This window comes from Hoplias malabaricus, chromosome 13 (assembly GCF_029633855.1).
Source record: "Hoplias malabaricus isolate fHopMal1 chromosome 13, fHopMal1.hap1, whole genome shotgun sequence".
Classification (NCBI taxonomy): Eukaryota; Metazoa; Chordata; class Actinopteri; order Characiformes; family Erythrinidae; genus Hoplias; species Hoplias malabaricus.
The window spans coordinates 30751836-30773822 of NC_089812.1; the positions used below are offsets into that span (position 1 = coordinate 30751836).

The following is a 21987-nucleotide window of genomic DNA, read 5'->3' on the forward strand; positions in this document are numbered from 1 at the left end:
ACAGACAGTCACCCGGAGGAAACCCACGCAGACACAGGGAGAACACACCACACTCCTCACAGACAGTCACCCAGAGGAAACCCACTCAGACACAGGGAGAACACACCACACTCCTCACAGACAGTCACCCAGAGGAAACCCACTCAGACACAGGGAGAACACACCACACTCCTCACAGACAGTCACCCGGCGGAAACCCACGCAGACACAGGGAGAACACACCACACTCCTCACAGTCACCCGGAGGAAACCCACTCAGACACAGGGAGAACACACCACACTCCTCACAGACAGTCACCCGGAGGAAACCCACGCAGACACAGGGAGAACACACCACACTCCTCACAGTCACCCGGAGGAAACCCACGCAGACACAGGGAGAACACACCACACTCCTCACAGTCACCCGGAGGAAACCCACGCAGACACAGGGAGAACACACCACACTCCTCACAGACAGTCACCCGGAGGAAACTTACGTACACACAGGGAGAACACACCACACTCCTCGCAGACAGTCACCCGGAGCGGGAATTGAACCCACAACTTCCAGGTCCCTGGAGCTGTGTGACTGCACATGGAAAATGTACTTTTTAATCCGTTTGATTTCTGTTCAATAATCCCAGACAGAATAACAATAATTTAAGTAGCACAATGTATCACACACCAGAACAAAAACCACTCGTTCGTTCAACACATTTCTGCATTTATTGTTAATGACAGTAAATTATGCAAGATGAACAAGAGATTCCTTTCAAATCAAACAATTTTCTTTCATTCATGATTGCAACTCAAAGTGAAAAAAAAAAAAGGAATGGAGTCAAGTTTTAGTTCATGTAAAATGAGTGTAAAACTCTTACACCGTGAGCAGAACTGAAGTTCCTCTCTGTATACACAAACAAGCAAATCTCATCAAAGGCTACAGCATCTGCGAAGCAAATCGAATGGAATGTAAAATCAAAAAAATCTGATCAGTGTTTCACTGCTCTGATATCACTCAACATTTTCCTTGTCCTGTTCGTCCAGGGAGAAAACGAAGCTTTCACTCTGCCAGTGTTTCTCCTCAGATCCTAACTAGTCCTTCCACCAAAAGCACGGAAAACGGATCGGGTGCTCGCCTGGATAATCCAATTCACCACGAATCTAAAACGAACTCAAAGTCAGTGCTCTTACTCTACATCACACACAACCCCCAGATCCTAATGTACATGATGAATCGTGTTCAGCTGTGTTTTCATGCCTGTACAATGAGCATGGAGCTTGTCTCTGTACCACAACACAGAGCTGACGGTACTATCATAGTGTACCCATGGAAAAATGACATGAGCACAGTTCCATTTTTCAATGGGTACAATTATAATGGAAGTCCAGTTGAAAGTTCCTGATATTTATCCGGCTGACCCAGTCCGTCTCCCCTCCACCGTGTTGTTTCTTTGAGATGCAGTCAACCGCACGAGCGAAAAAAACATCCCAAATTTGGCCCATGTTTTAAATAACGCTGCCTTAGGGTCATTCAACCTGAGTGTAGTGATCAAAGGTCCAGAATCTAGAGATATACCAGAGTTACACCGGCACAGCCACCGCAGAGAGCAGAGTAAGAACAGTCACGACACCAGTAAACAGCATGAACAGAGACAAGCTTCACCCACACACACAAAAAAGAATCCGGCCCAATAGAAATCATGCAATCAATGAAATCCAATATTCAATTATTTCATGGGGGTATACCATGCTCATGTTGTCTGCGAAACAAAACACACAGCTCCCAACATATAAATGCATTTACATTTTCCAGTTATTGATATGATACTCAGTCGTATGTGAATGTGCATAAATATTTTAATGAGTAAAGAGGAGGAAAACAAAAACCTGAGGTAGTTCAGGGGTTGCTCCTAGGCCTAATGTGACTAGAGTAAGAGCGCTCTTTAAGGATGAGTTCCGCTTGCCGCGTTGTGGTGAATAAGATTACACACACCCGCGCGCAGAGGTCGGCTTGGGACGCTCGACTCGGATGGACCCTGGACTGTCACAGTGTTAGGAGTGAGCAGAGTTTCTGAGATGTGCTGCAAACCATTAGAAAACTGCACATACTGCAAACCAATCAAACCCGGAGCAAAGAATAATTTGAGTTCTATTTCCACACATTTAAAAAAACTCTACTGACATTAACAAAGCCCATTATATATTGTCGCCGAGTGACACACGGTCATATCACTAAAATATTCGTTAAAAGGTCAGATAAAACCCCAGAATTCGTTTTCAATACTGCAATGTAAGAGACTTAACCAAGTGGAAGCAATGGATTGAATGAAATCTTAGAAAGCCATGGACAACTACAGCTATCGTTATTAGATTCGCCCAAACTAATACTGTCCTTCCAAACTGAGAGTTAATCCTCAAACAAAAATGGAAACGCCTTCCTGAACATAAATTTACAGACAGTACACCTTCATTCTTATTGCATCCAGAGATTGAGCGCATATCCTTCAGGCTCTAAATGTGTTCTTGTATTTTAAAAGAGTCACTGCTGTGTTTAGAAAAGAACCAAATACAGCTGCAACTTTTAAAAACCTGGACCGAGCCTTCGATAACGATCTGTGGTCATCTCAGCAGTGGAACTGAGCTAATTTAACAGGTGAAAAGATCAGATTAAAAGCCGTATCTAATATTTTTACCCAGTTTTCTCCATTGTGAAATGTGACAGAACCCTACTATGTTCTAGAACTGCAGGAAAAAAAGCTACTTATTTGTCACCAGCTAAGGCTAAAGTCAGCAGTCGTCACTTCACACTGATCTGAGCTCGTTTTCTCTAGGTTTAAGGTTAGAATTTCAGCCCAGAGAACCACAGACACTGCCCACACATAACGATCTTTTGAATGCACATGTTAATGATGAACTGATACCACAGAGCTGGTAGTTCTCTCAGTAATGACTCACCGGGATCTCATCAGACTGAAGGAAAAGAAAGTGTCTGTGTGTGAAGAAAGTATACAACTAAAAAACAATGTTCTATCTTAAGGCATGCTGTTAAACAGCCTCTGCTGAAGTGACTAAAGCACTGAGCTGGATTAGAGTTACCAGAGGAGGAGGAGGAGGCTCTGGAATGGCACATTAACGGATCTGAATGGCTGATTAGTGCTGGCTAAATTTCCCAAATTGACACATAGAAACAATCTGATACTCTGCCTGGATATTCATTCATTCATTATCTGTAACCCTTATCCAGTTCAGGGTCAAGGTTGGGTCCAGAGCCTACCTGGAAATATTGAGCGCAAGGCGGGAATACACCCTGGAGGGGGCGCCAGTCCTTCACAGGGCAACACACACTCACACCTACGGACACTTTTTGAGTCGCCAATCCACCTACCAACGTGTGTTTTTGGACTGTGGGAGGAAACCGGAGCACCCAGAGGAAACCCACGCAGACACAGGGAGAACACACCAACTCCTCCGCCTGGATATGATCCGTCAATTATCAGGTCCGGTTCTTACTTTAGGGACGGGTGAGGGAAATGTACGAGCCCAGAACTGATATATCCTTATATCAGTAATGATACATACATTATGACAGTTTGCATTAGCATTAAATAATCTGCCGTATCAATAAATAAAGTAAAGGTAGTCCCAACCCTACACATGTTAGTTTGATGTTACGTTGTGGTGCAATGGGAGAGGGCTGAGGGAGATTTGACTATTTCACTGAGGGAGTACCAGGTTCGGTCAATAACAGGGTCTTTACTACTTGTAAAACTACAGACACGGCCGATTCGTACTAGATTAAAATCACAGATCTTGTCAACGACGACCTCCCCAGGTCAAACTAATCCAGCTGCAACAGGACTTTTATTGTGGAGAATTTCACAACATGTGTCCTGCACATTACGTTCATTTAAGCTCCATTTTCACCTTCGACACACACAACTACACGTGCTCTCTGCCCACAGCCAAACGCTCATTGGTGTCGGGATGTGGAGAGCGATTTACTTGGCAGGAGATAAACAATATCGTTAGGTTACATCGCTCCACTAATACTGGCCAAAGGAAAGCAAAGTGTCATATGTAAGCAACTCTTAAAAAAGAGAATGTCAAGCTTGAGGAAGTCACACCCTGTTTGCCATTCTTGCTTAAAAAAAAACGTAAGCATTAAAGATAAAAGAAAATACACCGCTCTGACTCCGCCCTGGTCGTTTTCAGCATGTTTCAAGGGGGATTGTTTGAACCAGAGGAGGATCTGTAATGTATTGTGTAAGGGGTCTGACTGGCTGATTCATACAGGAGAACGAATTTACACAGAGAGTAGATTTGGCTGGAAATGTCACAAAACAATAACATGGCGTACTGAATGACTCAGTATATAGTAGAGGTATTAGAAGGTGTTATTAGCCAGCCTTGTACTCTACGAAGCAGGGACCTGCAGCTTTATACGGGATTAAAATGCATCTAATCAGCGATCTCTCTCATTGCCATGCCCTACAGTTCCTCTCCTGGTATCACTAATCCAGCTCAAGCTTAAACTGGGCTATTTTCTTTATATTGTTTTTTCTTTTGATTTTTTCCCCCACTGTTAAACATCCCTCCCTTCCCTTCGGCTCATTGCTTAAGCATTTTTAAATACACTGAAGAATATATACAGACACCATCATCTCTTTCATCACTGCCGTTGTACAACCAACCTGGGCTCCATTACGCTGGTCAAAGAAGAGCAGCCATTTTGCTTACACTGTAACAATAATAAAAAAAGGAGGAAAAAAAAAACACAATAAAATTAAAAAAAAGTCTGCCGCTTGCTTCCGTTCTTGTCTTTTCAGGATGGCACCGTGCCCAGTCAGCCCACAGATCACTCCAACGCCAGTGTGCAGAGCTGCTGAGAGGAAGCAGCGTAATGCTTTTTAATTGAGGGCCATTTAAAAAGAAAAAACAAAACAAAAGAGAAAATCAAATACTGTGTGAAACTGAAAACATCCTGGGTCCTACATTATGTGTGCTGTCATGAGGACTAGAGATGGGCAGTCTGTGCCAGGCTTTATTGGCAAAGTATTATGGGATTCTTTTTTCACCCCCTCCCTGTTCCCAGGTACATCCCTTTAACATTTCTTGCAGTCTTTTGGTTGTCCGTAGATGCATGCCTTTAAGGGAAAAACATGTAGGAGCGAGGGATGGCTTGGGTTGAAAGGCATTTCTCTCGCTCTTTCCCACTCTCTTTCTCGTGTTCCTGGGGAGGTTTAGGAGGGCTCAGAGGGCTTCAGTGCTCCCACTTTTGTCTCCAGGTCTGTGATCTAAGGAGGAAACACAACAATATTGTTTAGCCTGCTCCTTTATGGCTCACTAAACATCTGGAGTCCTGTAGAAACAAAAAAGTTGCAAGTTAGAAATAATAAAAGGCCATTTTGGCTCATGGCTCCTTACTAAATCCTTCCTACTATTAAAGGCAGCTATGTACTATGTAGATTTTACATCCAAAAAAAAGACATTCCCAGTCTACCTTCTCCTGCAGGCTGTCTGTCTCTTCCTTGTGGCCGACTTCTGACTCCTCCTGTGCGCGCCGCTGTGCTGTCTCCTTTTTTAGATATTCGATCTCTCTGTACACACAGACATCATTTGGTATCATTTCAAAAGTGTAAGTAGTCACCGAGCCAACAATGTCAATCTCACATCCTAAACCGGCGCCAAAGAATCGGTGACTCACTTCTGCTGGTACTCTTTGATGAGGCGTTTGGCTTTGCTGTATTTGCGCTCCAGTGTCTGGTACTGGGCCTGCGTCTCCTTCAGGTGCTCGTCCACTGCCTGGCACAGACTCTGAGCCTCCATCCAATAACCTTCGAGCTTCTCCATGCGCTCCTTTGTCTCTCGCACTGTCTGTTCAAGCTGAGTTTTTTCCATCCGCCAGCGCAATTTCTCCTGCTCGGCATGAGCCAGCTACAGAGAGAGGGAGAGCGAGAGAGAGAGAGGCAGAGAGAGAGAGCGAGAGAGAGAGAGAGAGAGAGGTAGAGCGAGCGAGCAAGAGAGAGACACAGCGTGCGAGAGAGAGACAGAGAGAGAGAGTGAGAGAGAGAGCGAGAGGTAGAGTGAGAGCGAGCGAGAGAGAGAGAGTGAGAGAGAGAGAGCGAGCGAGAGAGAGAGAGTGAGAGAGAGAGAGCGAGCGAGAGAGAGAGAGTGAGAGAGAGAGAGAGTGAGAGAGAGACAGAGAGCGAGAGGTAGAGTGAGAGCGAGAGAGAGAGAGAGAGAGAGAGAGAGAGTGTAAGACTGTGCAAGGGGAGTACACTGTTGTTGAAGACCTTTGATCACCTGTGCACTTTGTAAACTTTGAAATACCAAGAGCTCCCTGATGTCCTTACTTTGCGTTTCAGCTGCTTGATCTCAGCTTGGGTTACAGCATGCTTTATCTGGAGCTGGAGAAAGAATGATGTAGAGAACAGAAAATAAAGAACTAATAGCAAATAAATAATTACATAACACATGGACTTATATAAACTGCATTAGACTTTCACTTTCTTTAAAACGAACCAATCTACTATTGTTTTATTTATTACGTTTTTACATGTTTTTCACTGGACAGTGACAATATACAAATTATAAATAAAAAATGTAATTTATTATTGTATTGAAGTTAGACTCTTCCCTCAGGCAATTCTTTAATGTTTTCAACAAGGAGTCCCCACGTTTGTACTGCTTTTGATGTACCGCGAGCAGTCTTTTTTCATGCATTTGTTGAGTGGAATCATTACAATTAATCTAGTCAACAACGCTGATGATGTCAGTACACGATGCTGTCAGACGCAGCAGAACTGACCTCTTTAAACTTGTGGGTGAGTTTCTCTGGATCCATCTCCACTGGCGAGAGCATGTCCTCGTTTTCTGCGAGGTCAAACACCTCAATGGCGTTAGGGAACATGGGGCTCATTTCCTCCTCCTCATCTGTGGCATACTCACCCGTCTGAAACAGAAACAGAGACAGAGATAAGACTAAAAAGCCATATTTCCAGTGCACTTTGGCTGCATGTTTCTGTATTTCACCAACACTAACACATTTCACTGCATCTTTTATCTCTTATTCTCAGCATTAAAGATGACAAAGACCCCCTGGCAATCAGCAGTGAGTGGGAGCAGGGCAATATTCCAGAGAATTGTGTTAATTTATTCAGTGCTGTCACCAGTACAAGAGTAATTTCATAATGTTCTGTTGTTTTGCCAAAGAGGAGTGCATGGTAATTTCAAGCCTTTGTAGTTTTGACCTACAACTTCAGAAGGGTGACCAAATAAAGCAACCTGGATACGTGAGTGAAGAAACATAGATGTAGATGTTTTTATAGGTATACCTCATGATGGAATTAAGTAATTAAAATCCTACCATTCTCTGTAGACTGTATAAAAAGTGCTTGGCAATTGTTTTTGTTACTGAACACGACAGGAACAAAAGACTCACGTGATCTTGAAATAATTATTGGGGCATAGATGGACAATGATCAGTTATCCTGAAATCATAGGTCCTTGTATGTGTGGTTTTCACCAGAACTACTGCACACTCCTGAATGCTTGTGTCACGCACTTGTCCTGTCTGTTTTTCCTGTATGCCTTTGTTCCTCCTCCGTGTCTCATTTGTAATCCCGCCCCCTCATTATCTGTTTCAGGTGTCCCTTGTCTATGTTGTATATTTTAGTTTCTTTGTATGACTCCTTCTTAGTTGGACATTCCACATTCGTTTGTCTTTCTCTGGTCTGTTCCTCATCCTCCTCACTATCAAGTCGGTTTGTGTCTCTGGTCTGTTTCCTTTCCTGTACTTTTGTGGTTTCTGTCTGTAGTCTATTAGCTCTCTCTGTTCAGGTCTCTGTATAAGCTCTCTTTGTCATGGTTTATCTCTTTAGCTATCTCTGTTTAGGTTTAGTCTGTATCTGTCTCTTTAGTCTAGGTCTTTCTGTCCAAGTCTCCCTGTCTACGTCTTTCTTTGTCTACGTATGCTGTTGTGTGATCCAAGTCTGTCGGTCTTTGTTTTGTTATCTTTTGTCTAAATAAAAGTATTGTGTTTTAGCAAGTGTGTCCGCCCCGCATTCCTGACAGCTTGGCACCCTACTGTTATACTGTTTATTTTTCTTGCATGGTTCGGACTCACATGTGCCATCACGATAGTGTCCTTGCTTATAAACACATTCCACTAACCTTTTCTACTATGGCAAAATACTCCATCCTAATGAAAGGGTGTTCCACCAGAATACTACTAGGTATGAAAAGAATGGCCACTGTAGTCACTACAACTTAACTGAGTTAAATCATGGCAGACAGTGCTCTACACAATTAAAACACCAGTTGAAGGAATATCATGTTGGAAGTGAGCTTTAAAGGAGACTTTAGATTCAATGACAGGGTTTAATGAAGCTGCTTCTGCAGCTCATGGTGTAGACAACATCTAAGGCTCTACATGTTATTTGCCTCCTTTAACTGTACATGTATTTTCCAAATCAGACAAAGATTCAGTCTTTGCTGTGGATGTTGTCCTCAATAGTGACATTTCCCAGGTTGTCCATAAGATGGCAGAGTTTCTGTAGAAACCAAATTTACATCTAAGCAAGCTGGACAGGGTATGTTAATAAACTTGCCAACTGGACACCCACCATCTTGATTAGACTTTGCACCTACAGATGGACTGCCTAACTGGGGTGAGGTGAATTATACAAATTAAATTATTTTTTATTATTATCCTGCTCCAATGTTTCGCACACCCAACCTTAATATACCTCATCTTTTATTTTACGTCCTTTAAAGCCATTTTAAAACCTGCAAAATATGTGATGTATGTTTTGTGCCTGTCCCAGAGTTTACGAGGACCATCACTACGTTTCATACGGAGTGGACCCGCAGTGTTATTATTGACATCTGCTACAGTAGTCCCACCTGCAGTGATTCCTAAGGCTTTAAACAATAGGCTTCCGCTCCAAAGACATGAGCTGGTGGACTCCTGCGGCAGCACAATGGCTTTCCTCTCTGAGTCACAGCACTGCATCACACACAGGAGGAACCCATCCCTCCGGGCCTGCTGACTGCTTCTGTGTGCCGTTAAGACATTTCTAATGACAGCAGCATAATACCAACCGAAAGCTTAGCTCCACAACATGGCTAAGATTGATAGGGCATGACACGTTTGCTCTCAAGCAGAAAGCTACCAGAACTTTTTGCAGGTATGCAACATAACCAGCAGCTACTGAACCTCACAGAATTAACTACTCACAGATGTTAGGAATTGCATCTGTACTGTGGTCTTGTCTGTACACTGCATTATACGAGATTGCTGCACCTCAGTACAATAAAGTACTATATGAATATACCAAGAATAACAGTGTTTAGTATACTACTGAGGCTGATCTTCCAACATCAGATGCATAGTCATTTCTTGCATACCACTGCTTGCCAGGACTACAATCTGGCCATTAAAAGGAAACAGGAAAAACGCCACATGTTGACTACAATTCTAATATGAAAGCATGTGGACAAAAAGACTGTTCATTGGATTGCTGGTATAATATAGTATAATACTGCCATCTGTATCACGCTACAAACATTGTGCGGCCAAAATCTTGTGGACAATTCACATCTGTTCAAGTGAAGTCCATGCCCCCAAAGATTCTATTGATTTTCATTTTTATAAAATGATTTATTTAAACTGATGGAGGTATGAGTGTGGATATTCCACATTTATTTTCCGAGAGTTGTAAGTCCATCATAGTAAAGTATTGCAGTGTATTAGCACCGTAGAATATGTAGTCAATGCACTGGTCACTCCTACTGGAGTCCAGTAAACTTAACGGCTCTTGAGCTTGACAAAGTGTATTTATCTTTCTGAAGAGTCTGCGCTTGTTTTCTTGCCAACTTCTTATCCAACCTGGTCACATCTGATCCTACATCACTGAATTATTTACCACTTTTCCTTCACACCCAAAAGCTGTCAGGCCTAGAGGAGGAGAACAAGAGGGCTTGGCCAAACAACGTACCATGGCAGATGAAGGTGTGAATACTACCAATAATTCACACCTGTCACTCTATAAAAATACTACAGCAAATTCACCTCCCAGGAAAGTTGTTTAAACCACTGCTAAAAACATACTGTGTCTAAGTTCTGGTGGAACAAGCTCTGATTGTATTACCCACATGCTATGTACTATACGTCTTAAAATGATAGTTCAGCAAAAAAACAATACCACCTCCTTTAGATTTGCATTAAATTTACAACACAAATTTCAACAATAAGTAATGGAAGCTTGAATCAACTAACTAACTAGAAACATATCATGCAAACTGCACATTTATCTCAAACCAAGTTTATCCTAAACAGGACTGCTTTTATGGTTTGTTATGAATTAAAACAGAAAAATCATTAGCTAAAATCTGTAGCAGTAACCTTCTAAAAGCCAAAATAGAACAGTACAGGAGGTCCACCGGTTACGTCAGTCCCGAGTTACGATGTTTCGTGGTTACGACACATCTTCCATTTACTGTATAAAGCCTTGTTTCGACTGGTTTTGCGTCGTAAACGTCGTAACGTGAACTTCGTGTTTGGTGTGTGCGGCGCGGCGGAAGAATACACGGTTACGAGGCTCGGGACCGAGGAGGATAGGTGTTAGGATAGGATAAGTGCGTACAGTATGTTATTTACGTACAGTATGTACGCATGTTCCGACTTACACCGAAAATCGGTTTACGACGCGACGTAGGAACAAATCAACGTCGTAAGTCGAGGACCCCCTGTAGTATAAACTTGACCTTTTTAATCATATTATAATTTCAGAATGTCACTGTGTTGCTGCGTAAGTTAAAATGTATAATTGTTAGTCAAATATAAAACAAGTTAATAAGTACATTTATAAAAAAAGCAAAAGCTGCAAACATGAATATAGCAGAAACGGTCGCAGAAGGCATAACAACTAAATATAATATCAACTTCTGACTTCTTCCTTTTACAAGGGTATTATATAAAAAAATGTCAACAAAATATTGTGTAAGAAATAAGTGTCTTGTACCAGTCTGACCTGAAATTAAATAAATGAATAAATAAATAAAGGGCGGCCTTTGCTTGTGTACTGTACTATGTAGGAACTTGATTAAACATTCAAACTCTTTAATAATAGCTGTCACATGTGGTCATAGTAGCCATGTGTCCTCAATTTTTTCCCTCAGTGATGTGTTCAGGATGTGATGGTTATCCACCAAACAAGGTCTCAGCCTCTTGCTAATGTTCTTGTTTAGTCTGTGTGTGAAAGTGTTCTCAGCTGTGTGTGAAATGTTTACGTAAGCATGCTGAGTTTATGAGCTGACCTCCTCGTCCTCCTCCATGTACTGATTATAGCGCTGCTCCATCATTTCCCTCTGCCAGCGCTCCTGTTCCAACGTCTGCTGGATCAGCTGTGCCACTTCGCTCTGCTCACCTGGCTTCTCCCGACCAATGATAAACCTGTAGCAGAAGCACACAACAAAGAACCGGTCAGTTCTGCAAAACAGACACAACTCAGTAAAAAGAAATGTAGAGTATGGCTTCATTCCTTTACCATCGATATCTTGTGATGGACACATTTATAATGTAACATTTTTTATAATGTACAAACATAACTTATATGTACACACCATTTATTACTCTTTATTGCTTTTGTTTTTATCACCAAGATATTAATAATTATCTTATAGTTAAAATATGTTAATGTGTATGTTTAGTTAATCTAGGAACATATCTCTTTGTCCATGAAATCTCAGAAACATATGACAGCTGGTATTTTTTCAGCAACAGTATGCTAATATGATTTCAGCTACTAGGAACGTTTTATTTTAACATATTCTGACAGCCAATTACACTGCAGTAAATGGAAGTATGATCAGCAGTGAGTTTCAGTGAGAATGAAAGAAATGCCCTGGTATTGGACTGTTCAGGCAAAGCAGTGCTTCTGCTGTCGCTGGTGATGAATCTAAACCCAAGCTAGGCCATATGTCACGTATGGCCAGGAGTTCATGAGATTTACCGGCTCTCAGTGGGTGGGGAGTGAATGGCAGGGTGCCTGTCCCTATTGTTGCTAAGCAACACACTAACCAGTGGGGTGGGGACGCCTGAACTAGAAGTACACTGAAATGACAGTGGTAGGAGGAAAGAACAGGAGAAGACATCTGCTTACCAGACTCACTCAAATTAGTACATAATTACATACGTGTAAAGTATAGAATCATCCATACTGTACTGTGAGATAAGAAAGAATGAGTTTTGTAAAGTCTAAAACATTTAAAGGCTAAGCACCAGCTCTATGAAAGTGTGATACAAATAAACACAGTGGAATTTGAGTTCCTACCTTGTGTTTATTGATAGTCAGAAAACATGTTATTTCTTACTAATTCAAGGAATAAGGTTTAAAAGACAGCTGCCCCCCCCCCCCCCCCCCCAACGGTGTTCGGAAACTCTAATAGGCGTCTTGCCTGTGACGTAGATGGTGGACAACAACTCTAGAAGTTGCACTTAATTTAATGCAAAATTACGAAAAGGTGTGTTGTTTTTGGCTGCAATCATTCAACGTACAGTAGGACATCTGTGCACAAATGGCCCAAAGATCCCAAAATATCCAGAAAATGGACTAAATTTATGGCATATAAAATATGGGCATGTAAGGAAACCAACGAAAGGTGTTCAAGAGCCTCTGTAACATGGAGGTAAACAGGGTAAGGACACTCACTTCGCCTGTTTTAGTTGATGTTAGTTAACGTTAGCTTGACTCGCTAAACTCGGGGGCTCAGATTATACTCGGCTACGTAGCTGCATTACGGAGGTTTATAGTTTCGGATGAATTCGAGTTGGACTTCGATCACATTTACAAGAATAACGGTACCTCTAAATTTGAGTTTAGCTTATTGCTAGGCTATTGTCATGAATAATGTTGGTTATTTAGCTAGCAGTCAGTCATAACGGTGTTTTACCGCGGCGTTGTTCAGCTGTTGTCCACCAGTGACGTCACGGTTGCGTTCGGGAATTTTCGTAGCGAGCTCGGGTTTTTCCGTCAATTTAATAAAATTGTCAGTTTTAAAGCAAATTAAGAAGCTATTTTCATTTTAATTCATACTTATATATGTCAGTAACTACAATAATGTGAAATATTCATGGAGGTCCATTAAGTGGTGCTTAGCCTTTAAAAAGTGGGTCACTGTGGTGACAGTTGGGGTGACAAGCAGCAGTAAAATGTGTGTGCTTATATAAGAGATTCCACCAGTGATAACAATGTGTTGCAATAATGACATGTTCAACAATGCAAAATGTTACATGTGTATTTAGAATGCGGGAATAATATTCTAGTGCTAATAAGTGCTTTCATTATTAATGTAAACTTAGAAGTCATTACACAAACAACTCAAAAGCTCTACAAACTTGTCTCTGAATTGTTCTATTAAACACATCCAAACTTGTCCAAACCTGACAGACTGGCTCTCTAACTGACTGACAGACGGACTAATGAATATGCATGAGAAGATGCACCCCACTGAACAGTGTTTATCTGACTTCAGCCTGCTTTGTAAACATCTGATAGTGATTGACATACCTCGGGTGTAACAGAACACAACAAGGAAATACACTTTAAAAAGATGAAAGCTGAAAAATATATTACATTCTGTCTATCTATATCTGTCACTACAAAAATGAATATGCAAGCAAAGTGTGAACGGTCCTTTGGTGCAAGGACACCAAAATGTGAAATGTGAAAAGCGCATATGCCCGCTCACATATAACACCCCTGCTGATGTGCTAGTGCTAGTTTGCAGCTCCAAAAACAAGCTCAAGGACATGCATAGATATGGGCTGAATAATGGGTCTGCTGTGGGAGGGTGGGAGTAGGCTGGACATTTCTGTAGGAGGGTATTTAAGTCTGTCCTGCATAACATGGTAGCGCTGCTGGTTTTCACCGCACTGTTTAAGTGAGACAGGTTTTCAATATTTACTTAATTTCTGTGCAAAGTGCTGCAATATGCATAAGCTTCGAAATAATATTTTCATGTTTTATTTTTGTGTTATGAGCATGTGTTTAAGTATATATTGATGAATCAATGTAATTATATAATCAAACAACAGCACCCATATTTAAGCATAATATTATACCATCAAAAGTGTGTTTAATACACTGCAACATAAATACAACTGTAGTATTTGCCCATATTGTGCTGCCCTACGACCAGCTTCTGTGACAACCCTTCATTTGCTCAGTGGCAACCATCTATTTGTTCTCAGTTGCTCAGTAAACAGTTCAGAAATGTATAACTTTGGGGACGTCTGCAGGTCTGGCTTCTAAGACACAGAATCTCTTCATTTAGTTAAATTACAAAGCCTCTTTAAATACATGTACAGTACATGTTTCAAAGCAGATCTATATCACTGTTTTATGCTTAAAATGTCAAATTTAGGGTGGCACGGTGGTGCAGCAGGTAGCTGTCGCAGTCACACAGCTCCAGGGACCTGGAGGTTGTGGGTTCGATTCCCGCTCCGGGTGACTGTCTGTGAGGAGTGTGGTGTGTTCTCCCTGTGTCTGCGTGGGTTTCCTCCGGGTGACTGTCTGTGAGGAGTGTGGTGTGTTCTCCTTGTGTCTGCGTGGGTTTCCTCCGGGTGACTGTCTGTGAGGAGTTGGTGTGTTCTCCCTGTGTCTGTGTGGGTTTCCTCCGGGTGCTCTGGTTTCCTCCCACAGTCCAAAAACACATGTTGGTAGATGGATTGGTGACTCAAAAGTGTCCGTAGGTGTGAGTGTGTGAGTGAGTGTGTGTGTTGCCCTGTGAAGGACTGGCGCCCCCTCCAGGGTGTATTCCCACCTTACACCCAATGATTCCAGGTAGGCTCTGGACCCACCACAACCCTGAACTGGGTAAGCGCTTACAGATAATGAATGAATGAATGTCAAATGTATATCTTGGCTTTACTAGAAAACCAGATCTTGAGTTTGAAATCACATGTCACATGATGGTAGACTCACATTCTTATCTTGTTGAAACCATGTTGAACCACACAAGATTTTGCTTACTTGACAGTGCCGGTGGTGTTCCTCAGGACAGACGCTGCAAAATTTTGAGTCACACCTACTAGACTGGTGCCATCTACCTCCACTATCAGGTCGTTCACCTGGATCCTGGGTCAGGAAAGAAAAGATAAACACTGAGCTAAAATACTAAACAGAATCTATTAATGCATTTCTGAAATGCCATCTTTACAATGCAAATCAAACTTTCTACTCATTCATAATACAACCATGATAACTGATAAATGATGTTAATATAGAAACATTTCACTGTGTGCTACTGCTGCATTAATTCAGTTAAAGTTAAAATCAGTTAAAGAAATACAGTGACCGTGTTATAAATGATATTCTGGAATGACCTAAAAGATTCTACACCTAAAGTTTAGACAGGAGTCGGCTTAACTAAATGCCTCCTCTAATTCCTGACCATTAAACTGATGAATGTTCTCTGACAGTCTTCTCCTCTCTGTCATAAAATGACTCTGTCAAAGAGCCTCATCTGCAAGCAACTCTGAGCACTGCCTTACTTGCTTGTTTATAAGCGTTCAGATGGGCTGTCAGGATACTCATAACATTGATGGACAGACAGAGGACCTCTAAGGTGCTACTTAAGCAACCAAACATCAAAGGATCTGGTGTTACTTGGGCTGTGTATACGTGCTGGTAATTATACCAAGTGGAAACACAACACGAACTGGAAAAAGAAATAAAAGTGTAAAAAGAACACCTCAAATCTCTCTGCTGTACAAACCTGAGAAAATAGTTTTTTTTTTCCAGACACTCTTCTCTCATGGCACATTTAGTGTCACATCCTGTGACTTCAAGTCCTGTGTTTGGTTTGTTTAGATGCCTTCAGTACGTACTGTGTTCATACATTAAATTAAATGCACCTGAGTCCTTAGTCATTTAGTCTGAGAAAGAGCACTAACAGAGCAATCGCACCACGTTTCACTGTAAGTGAACCACAGCTGATATACACATATCCATATATATTCTTAGAACTATATACAAAGAGGAAGTATAGCTTGTTTGATTGGAATGTTGAACTGTTTCTTTTAAAGGAATTCTACAAGTAGAACTGGAAGTTGATAAATTGTAAAATGCTCTTTCAAAACAATCAGAAGTGCTCTGTAAATTATATGTAGATGTTTTTTATCATTACAGCTAAATACTAATACTGAAGTACAAATACTGAGAAAGGTAATGTCTATAACTAATCACAGATTGTGGTTGTGGAATGTCAGAATCATGGTGAAAATATTCTGTTAAATAACTAGGAAAAATAAAGGGGCCATGGGTAAACACTGGCATCATGTCCCAAAGCTGCCTAAAAGCACATGACCTCTCGTTGACCTCTTATCCTATTGTGAGAACTCTCTTCTATTGGTCTCCTACGGTCTCAGGCTTAAACTACTTCTATTAGATTATCTCAGATTTATGGCAAAAAAAACTGATATTGGCACCAAAACAAACTTTCAAATAAAATTTACTTGTGTTGAAATCAGGTTGAATTTATCCGTCCATTAAAATCCCCCTTGTCTATGAAGGTCATATAAAGTATGTGTCTAGGTGGTTTATTCTTTTGCTTGCTGGGGTACTTTGACTCTTGACTCAAACAGGTTCAGTAGCTGCCGTGCTATATTTATTACACTAGCATTTCTACAGCAGTGACGTTTTTGTAGATTTTTTAAAAATCATTCACATTTACACAATTTTCACCTTTATATAAAATGTAGTCATTTTTGGCATGTTTCTGCATCCAATTTTTCTAAGGTTTAATCTGATAAAAAAGAGGCTAAACCTAACACTAGAAAATTAATCCACTCTGTGTCATTCAGGCAACACTCCATGGCAGTTCAATCCAGTCACATTAGACTAGACTCCTATTTACTTTTAAAAAACAAATGACAACCTCATTGTTATGCCTTCACCAACAAGGAGTAGCCCTTTTTACTAAAGTGTGGAACTTTACCTACAACAACTGCAGCTACAAGTGTTATGTCAAATCCCTCCATATTTCATCCATTCAATTTAAAATGTCCTGCCAAGTACAGTTTTAAAGAAGCAGCTGAGATGTATTGTCCCCCTCAGGAATAATGTACTGTCCAATGCAACATTTTTGAACCTTCAGTGACCTGCTCATACTAAATCATTTATAAATTCTAATATAATGCAGCCACCAGCTCGAATAACATTCACAGGTTGAACACAGGGAACCCCCTATTACATAAAAGCCTCACAGCTAATTCATCAAAATCCTTTCCAGTCAGTTTCATCCAAATTCTACTTGGCTGTAGCCAAATCCATTCAAATCCCATTTACTTCACTTCAGACATTTTCTGACCTTCCGTCCCGGTGAGCAGCTCCTCCCTCTGTGACCGTTTTGACGAAAATTCCAAGTTTTTCCAGGCCCATGTCTGCTCCGGCGCCCATGCCGATTATACTGATTCCCAACCCATCTCCATCTGAAAAGGCAAGACCAAAGAGAGGCGAATACTCCCTTTTTAAATTTACTCAGATGCTTTAATGGCGTGGTTTCTCAATGTTGTATAAATATTTTTTACATAAGGTGTGAGCTATTAGAATGACCTTTCCATGAGAACTCTTTAATGATGACTGAAATCAAGGCCTTATTAATTACAAAAATTACTTTGAGACATATTGGTATTAGCCTTTTATTATGTAATTGCAGTATAATATATAATAATGGTAGTTCCTAAAAACACAAGCTAGGGGAAAATGCTAAATGTTTTGTAAGGACTGTGCAGGATGCAGTAATGTAATACCTTTTTCCAGTTCCACAGGGAAAAGATCCAGCCTCTCCACTCTCTTTTCCAGCTCATACTCTGCTGATGCTGCCATGGGGTCGACATCATCATTACGCCGATCGTAGTCCTCATTGGAGTACGTAGTGAACACCTGGAAGAGTTCAAAAGAAGAGATAAAAGGATAAACATCAGGACTGGAATCTTATTTCCTTAACCGAAACAAATCCTGAGCTTGGTGAAAAATTGATCTCATATGGAGTGTATCTGATTAAACTTAATTTGGTTACAGTAGGTGGTGGCACCGTGGCGCAGCAGGTGGCGTCGCAGTCACACAGCTCCAGGGTCCTGGAGGTTGTGGGTTCGCTTCCCGCTCTGGGTGACTGTCTATGAGGAGTGTGGTGTGTTCTCCCTGTGTCTGCGTGGGTTTCCTCCGGGTGACTGTCTGTGAGGAGTTGGTGTGTTTTCCCTATGTCTACGTGGGTTTCTTCTGGGTGCTCCGATTTCCTCCCACAGTCAAACACACGTTGGTAGGTGGATTGGCGACTCAAAACTGTCCGTAGGTGTGAGTGAATGTGTGTTTGTGTGTCTGTGTTGCCCTGTGAAGGACTGGCGCCCCCTCCAGGGTGTATTCCTGCCTTGCGCCCAATGATTCCAGGTAGGCTCTGGACCCACCGCGACCCTGAACTGGATAAGCGCTTACAGATAATGAATGAATGAATGAATGGTTACAGTAGACAAGATTCTCAATTATTATTTGAGACCTCACTAGATTTGATTATGACATTTCAAGAAATTATTGACTGCGCCATGAAACCCCAATTCTAATTCAGCTGATTCATTCACTTTTGTGAAATTTTGCATTAGAGTTTTAATGCATTTATAATTAGGAAATAGCCTCAGAATCTTATTTGATCAATGCAAGTTATTCAATAACTTTATATTACAGTAGTCCAAAAGCAGATAAAAATTATTCTACCACAATGAAGGCAGTTAACCTGCCAGTGTCATGTTGATGCATATGAATGCATTTGTGCATTTTTACACATTTAGTACAGAGGTGAAGCTATTTCAAATGGCATGTAGGGCACAGAGTAAGATAGCTTGGGGTATCACATCTGGTCCATGTGATCACCTTCTTGCAATTTTCCTAACTTACTCTTAGTTTAGCTTACACTTAGTTTAATGCCAGATTCAAGAAGACTACAAACCCCAGAATGCTCTCTGACTTGAAACAAATTCTTCCTGTTCAAGATACTGACCAAGACAGAGCACCAAAAAAGACAGTCAACAGACAGAGCTGACATTGTATTCCATGGCTACTCTCTGGATGTAAATGGAAGAGAGCAGTCTTCAAATCAACCTAATCTGAATAGCCACTCTCCATGACAGTAAGTTCAATCTTTGAAAGCAATGAACAGAGACCACTGAGTGGTTGGTGTATGTGTGTGTGTGTTTGTTGCTTGGTTGCAATGACAAAAGCCTTGTTGCTAGAGAGAATGCAAGCTTTATTCTAAAGTAGACTACAGTAGAGCAGACTAATTTTCATTTCATTCATTCATTCATTATCTGTAAGCGCTTATCCAGTTCAGGGTCGCGGTGGGTCCGGAGCCTACCTGGAATCAAGCAAGGCAGGAACACACCCTGGAGGGGGCGACACACACATTCTCTCACACATCTATGGACACTTTTGAGTCACCAATCTTCCTACCAATGTGTGTTTTTGGACCACAGAAACCGGAGCACCCAGAGGACACCCAAGCGGACACAGGGAGAACACACTAAACTCCTCACAGACAGTCACTCGGAGGAAACCCACGCAGACACAGAGAGAACACACCACACTCCTCACAGTCAGTCACCCGGAGGAAACCCATGCAGACACAGGGAGAACACACCACACTCCTCACAGACAGTCACCCGGAGGAAACCCACACAGACACAGGGAGAACACACCACACTCCTCACAGACAGTCATCCAGAGCAGGACTAGAACACACAAACATCCAGGTCCCTGGAACTGTGTGACTGCGACACTACCTGCTGCCCCACCGTGCTACCCATTTTCAATTCAAAACAAGCTCATTCTGCATCTCAGACACCTCACTGGCAGAAGAACAAATCATTTTGCTGCCTGACAAAAAAAGTTTCATAAAATACATTTTGTTCATCTGTTTAGTCAATCTGCACAGGTTATCACTGGTTAAACACAATCATAATCAAGACAGCCACAAGATCCCACAAATGTAAATATCGTTTGATCAAAAATAATGAAGACAAATATATTAAGGTTTATCAAAACCAAGGTATGTGGAAGTATAACTCCAAAGCTTATCATTCAGTCTTACCCACAGTAGTAGTATACAGGACACGAATAATAAAAGAAGAGGGCATAACTGAAAAAATAATTAAGAAATGGTGCCTGGAGAGGTAAGTTCACCTACAGGTCAGAGAAATAGTTCACACAGTTCATATTAAAAGACTTGATTTATAATACAGTAAGTCAATGCAGTATAATGTGAAGGCCAAGTCCGCAGTTATCCACTCACTGAGAGAAACTCCTTAAATATGTATCATTCCTAGAAACCATCAACCTTAGGAAAGGAAAGATCCAGTACCAGTTTTTTTCCCTCATCATAAACCCCATGACCAATATCTCCACAGGTGATATTAAAAAGTGCACAATTTGCATATATTATATTAAAAGAGTAATGTCAGTCTTTTACAGAATGAGCATTTCATTTGAAGGTCTTTGGGACCCCTATAATATGATACGTCTATACGCCTGCCTCGCATGCATGATAGGCACGGAGCAGCTTGAACACCTCATCCATCTCAGAGAACACTTCGAATAGTGCTTACAGAGAAGCTTAAGTGCCAGTTCAAACAGAAAAATGTTCCACTCATCATATTCCATTACAGAAATACAGTGTCCACTGCACACTCTAACAGACATGAATCTAAACGCATGTTGGGCTGGGGTCATAACAACAGATTTTTATTATATTTACATAGTTATTACATTATATAATATGCACAAAGCAAAACCCTGTATTGGGACTATGCCCCTCTCTTCAGTTCAGGCAGTGTTGACTTGTAAGGAAATAAAAAGGTATTACAAAACCTGAAAATCTGATTGTAAAATGTTTAAAAATGTTTATATATATATCACCCTCTTTCTTCTTCCATTATGCCACTAGTATTTCATAAGTCATGAAGGCAGAGGATTCCACATCACATCAATTTAAAAGAGTTTATCAGTCTCTCGGCTGCTGTTCAAACAAATCCTAATTTTGCTGCTTCACTTTCTATACTTTCTGCTTTTATCTCAGTCTCTTTCTCTTTGTTGATGCCCTCTTTAGGTCTTTCTCTCTGACGTTTTGATTTAATAATCCTGTTTGCTTAGGTTTTTTGTTACTATACCAATACATTATTAATTCATTCATTCATTATCTGTAACCGCTTATCCAGTTCAGGGTCGCGGTGGGTCCAGAGCCTACCTGGAATCATTGGCCGCAAGGTGGAAATACACCCTGGAGGGGGCGCCAGTCCCCTCACACATTCACACCTATGGACACTTTTTGAGTCACCAATCCACCTACCAACGTGTGTTTTTGGACTGTGTGAGGAAACCGGAGCACCCGGAGGAAACCCACGCAGACACAGGGAGAACACACCAACTCCTCACAGACAGTCACCCGGAGGAAACCCACGCAGACACAGGGAGAACACACCAACTCCTCACAGACAGTCACTGGGAGTGGGAATCGAACCCACAACCTCCCTGTGTGACTGCGACAATACCAGCTGCACCACCGTGCCGCCACCAATACATTAGTAATAGTTAATATATTCCAGACCATTGGCGACATTCTTAAACAAAATCTTCAGCATGAAAACACATAATTGGAATTGGACAATAACTGTAGGGTGAACAGACGTCCTCTTTTACCCGTACATGTCCTCTTTTTTTTAGAAATGTCCGGGCGGAATTTCACAAACGTCCGGGATTTTGTTTTTCTAGAGTTTACATAGAATTTCAAGAAGCGTTTCGTTCACAAACTATCACGCCCTCCCCTACTCCGATTGGTTCACTTGAATGAGAAGGAGTGAAGTAGCCTCAGATCTTCTGATTGAACGGTCTGACTGTAGAGCTACCGTTATTGGTCGATAACCTTCTCTGTAAACATTTAATTGGTCAGTCTGCATGT

The 21987-nt window shown here is 41.4% G+C and overlaps 1 protein-coding gene across 2 annotated transcripts in view; it reads right to left on the minus strand.

The window, feature by feature from the left end:
- Positions 1-689: 689 nt before the first annotated feature.
- LOC136664734 (neurabin-2-like) overlaps positions 690-21987 on the minus strand; it is a 54328-nt gene continuing 33030 nt past the window's right edge. For both annotated transcript variants that reach the window (XM_066642096.1, XM_066642098.1), the window contains exons 3-11: positions 17798-17930; positions 17356-17476; positions 15018-15122; positions 11302-11437; positions 6791-6934; positions 6336-6389; positions 5687-5916; positions 5483-5579; positions 690-5276 (exon numbers count right to left, since the gene is read on the minus strand). In XM_066642096.1, the coding sequence (XP_066498193.1) occupies positions 5223-5276; positions 5483-5579; positions 5687-5916; positions 6336-6389; positions 6791-6934; positions 11302-11437; positions 15018-15122; positions 17356-17476; positions 17798-17930 (1074 nt within the window). In that variant the 3' untranslated portion in view covers positions 690-5222. The remainder of the gene's footprint in view (positions 5277-5482; positions 5580-5686; positions 5917-6335; positions 6390-6790; positions 6935-11301; positions 11438-15017; positions 15123-17355; positions 17477-17797; positions 17931-21987) is intronic.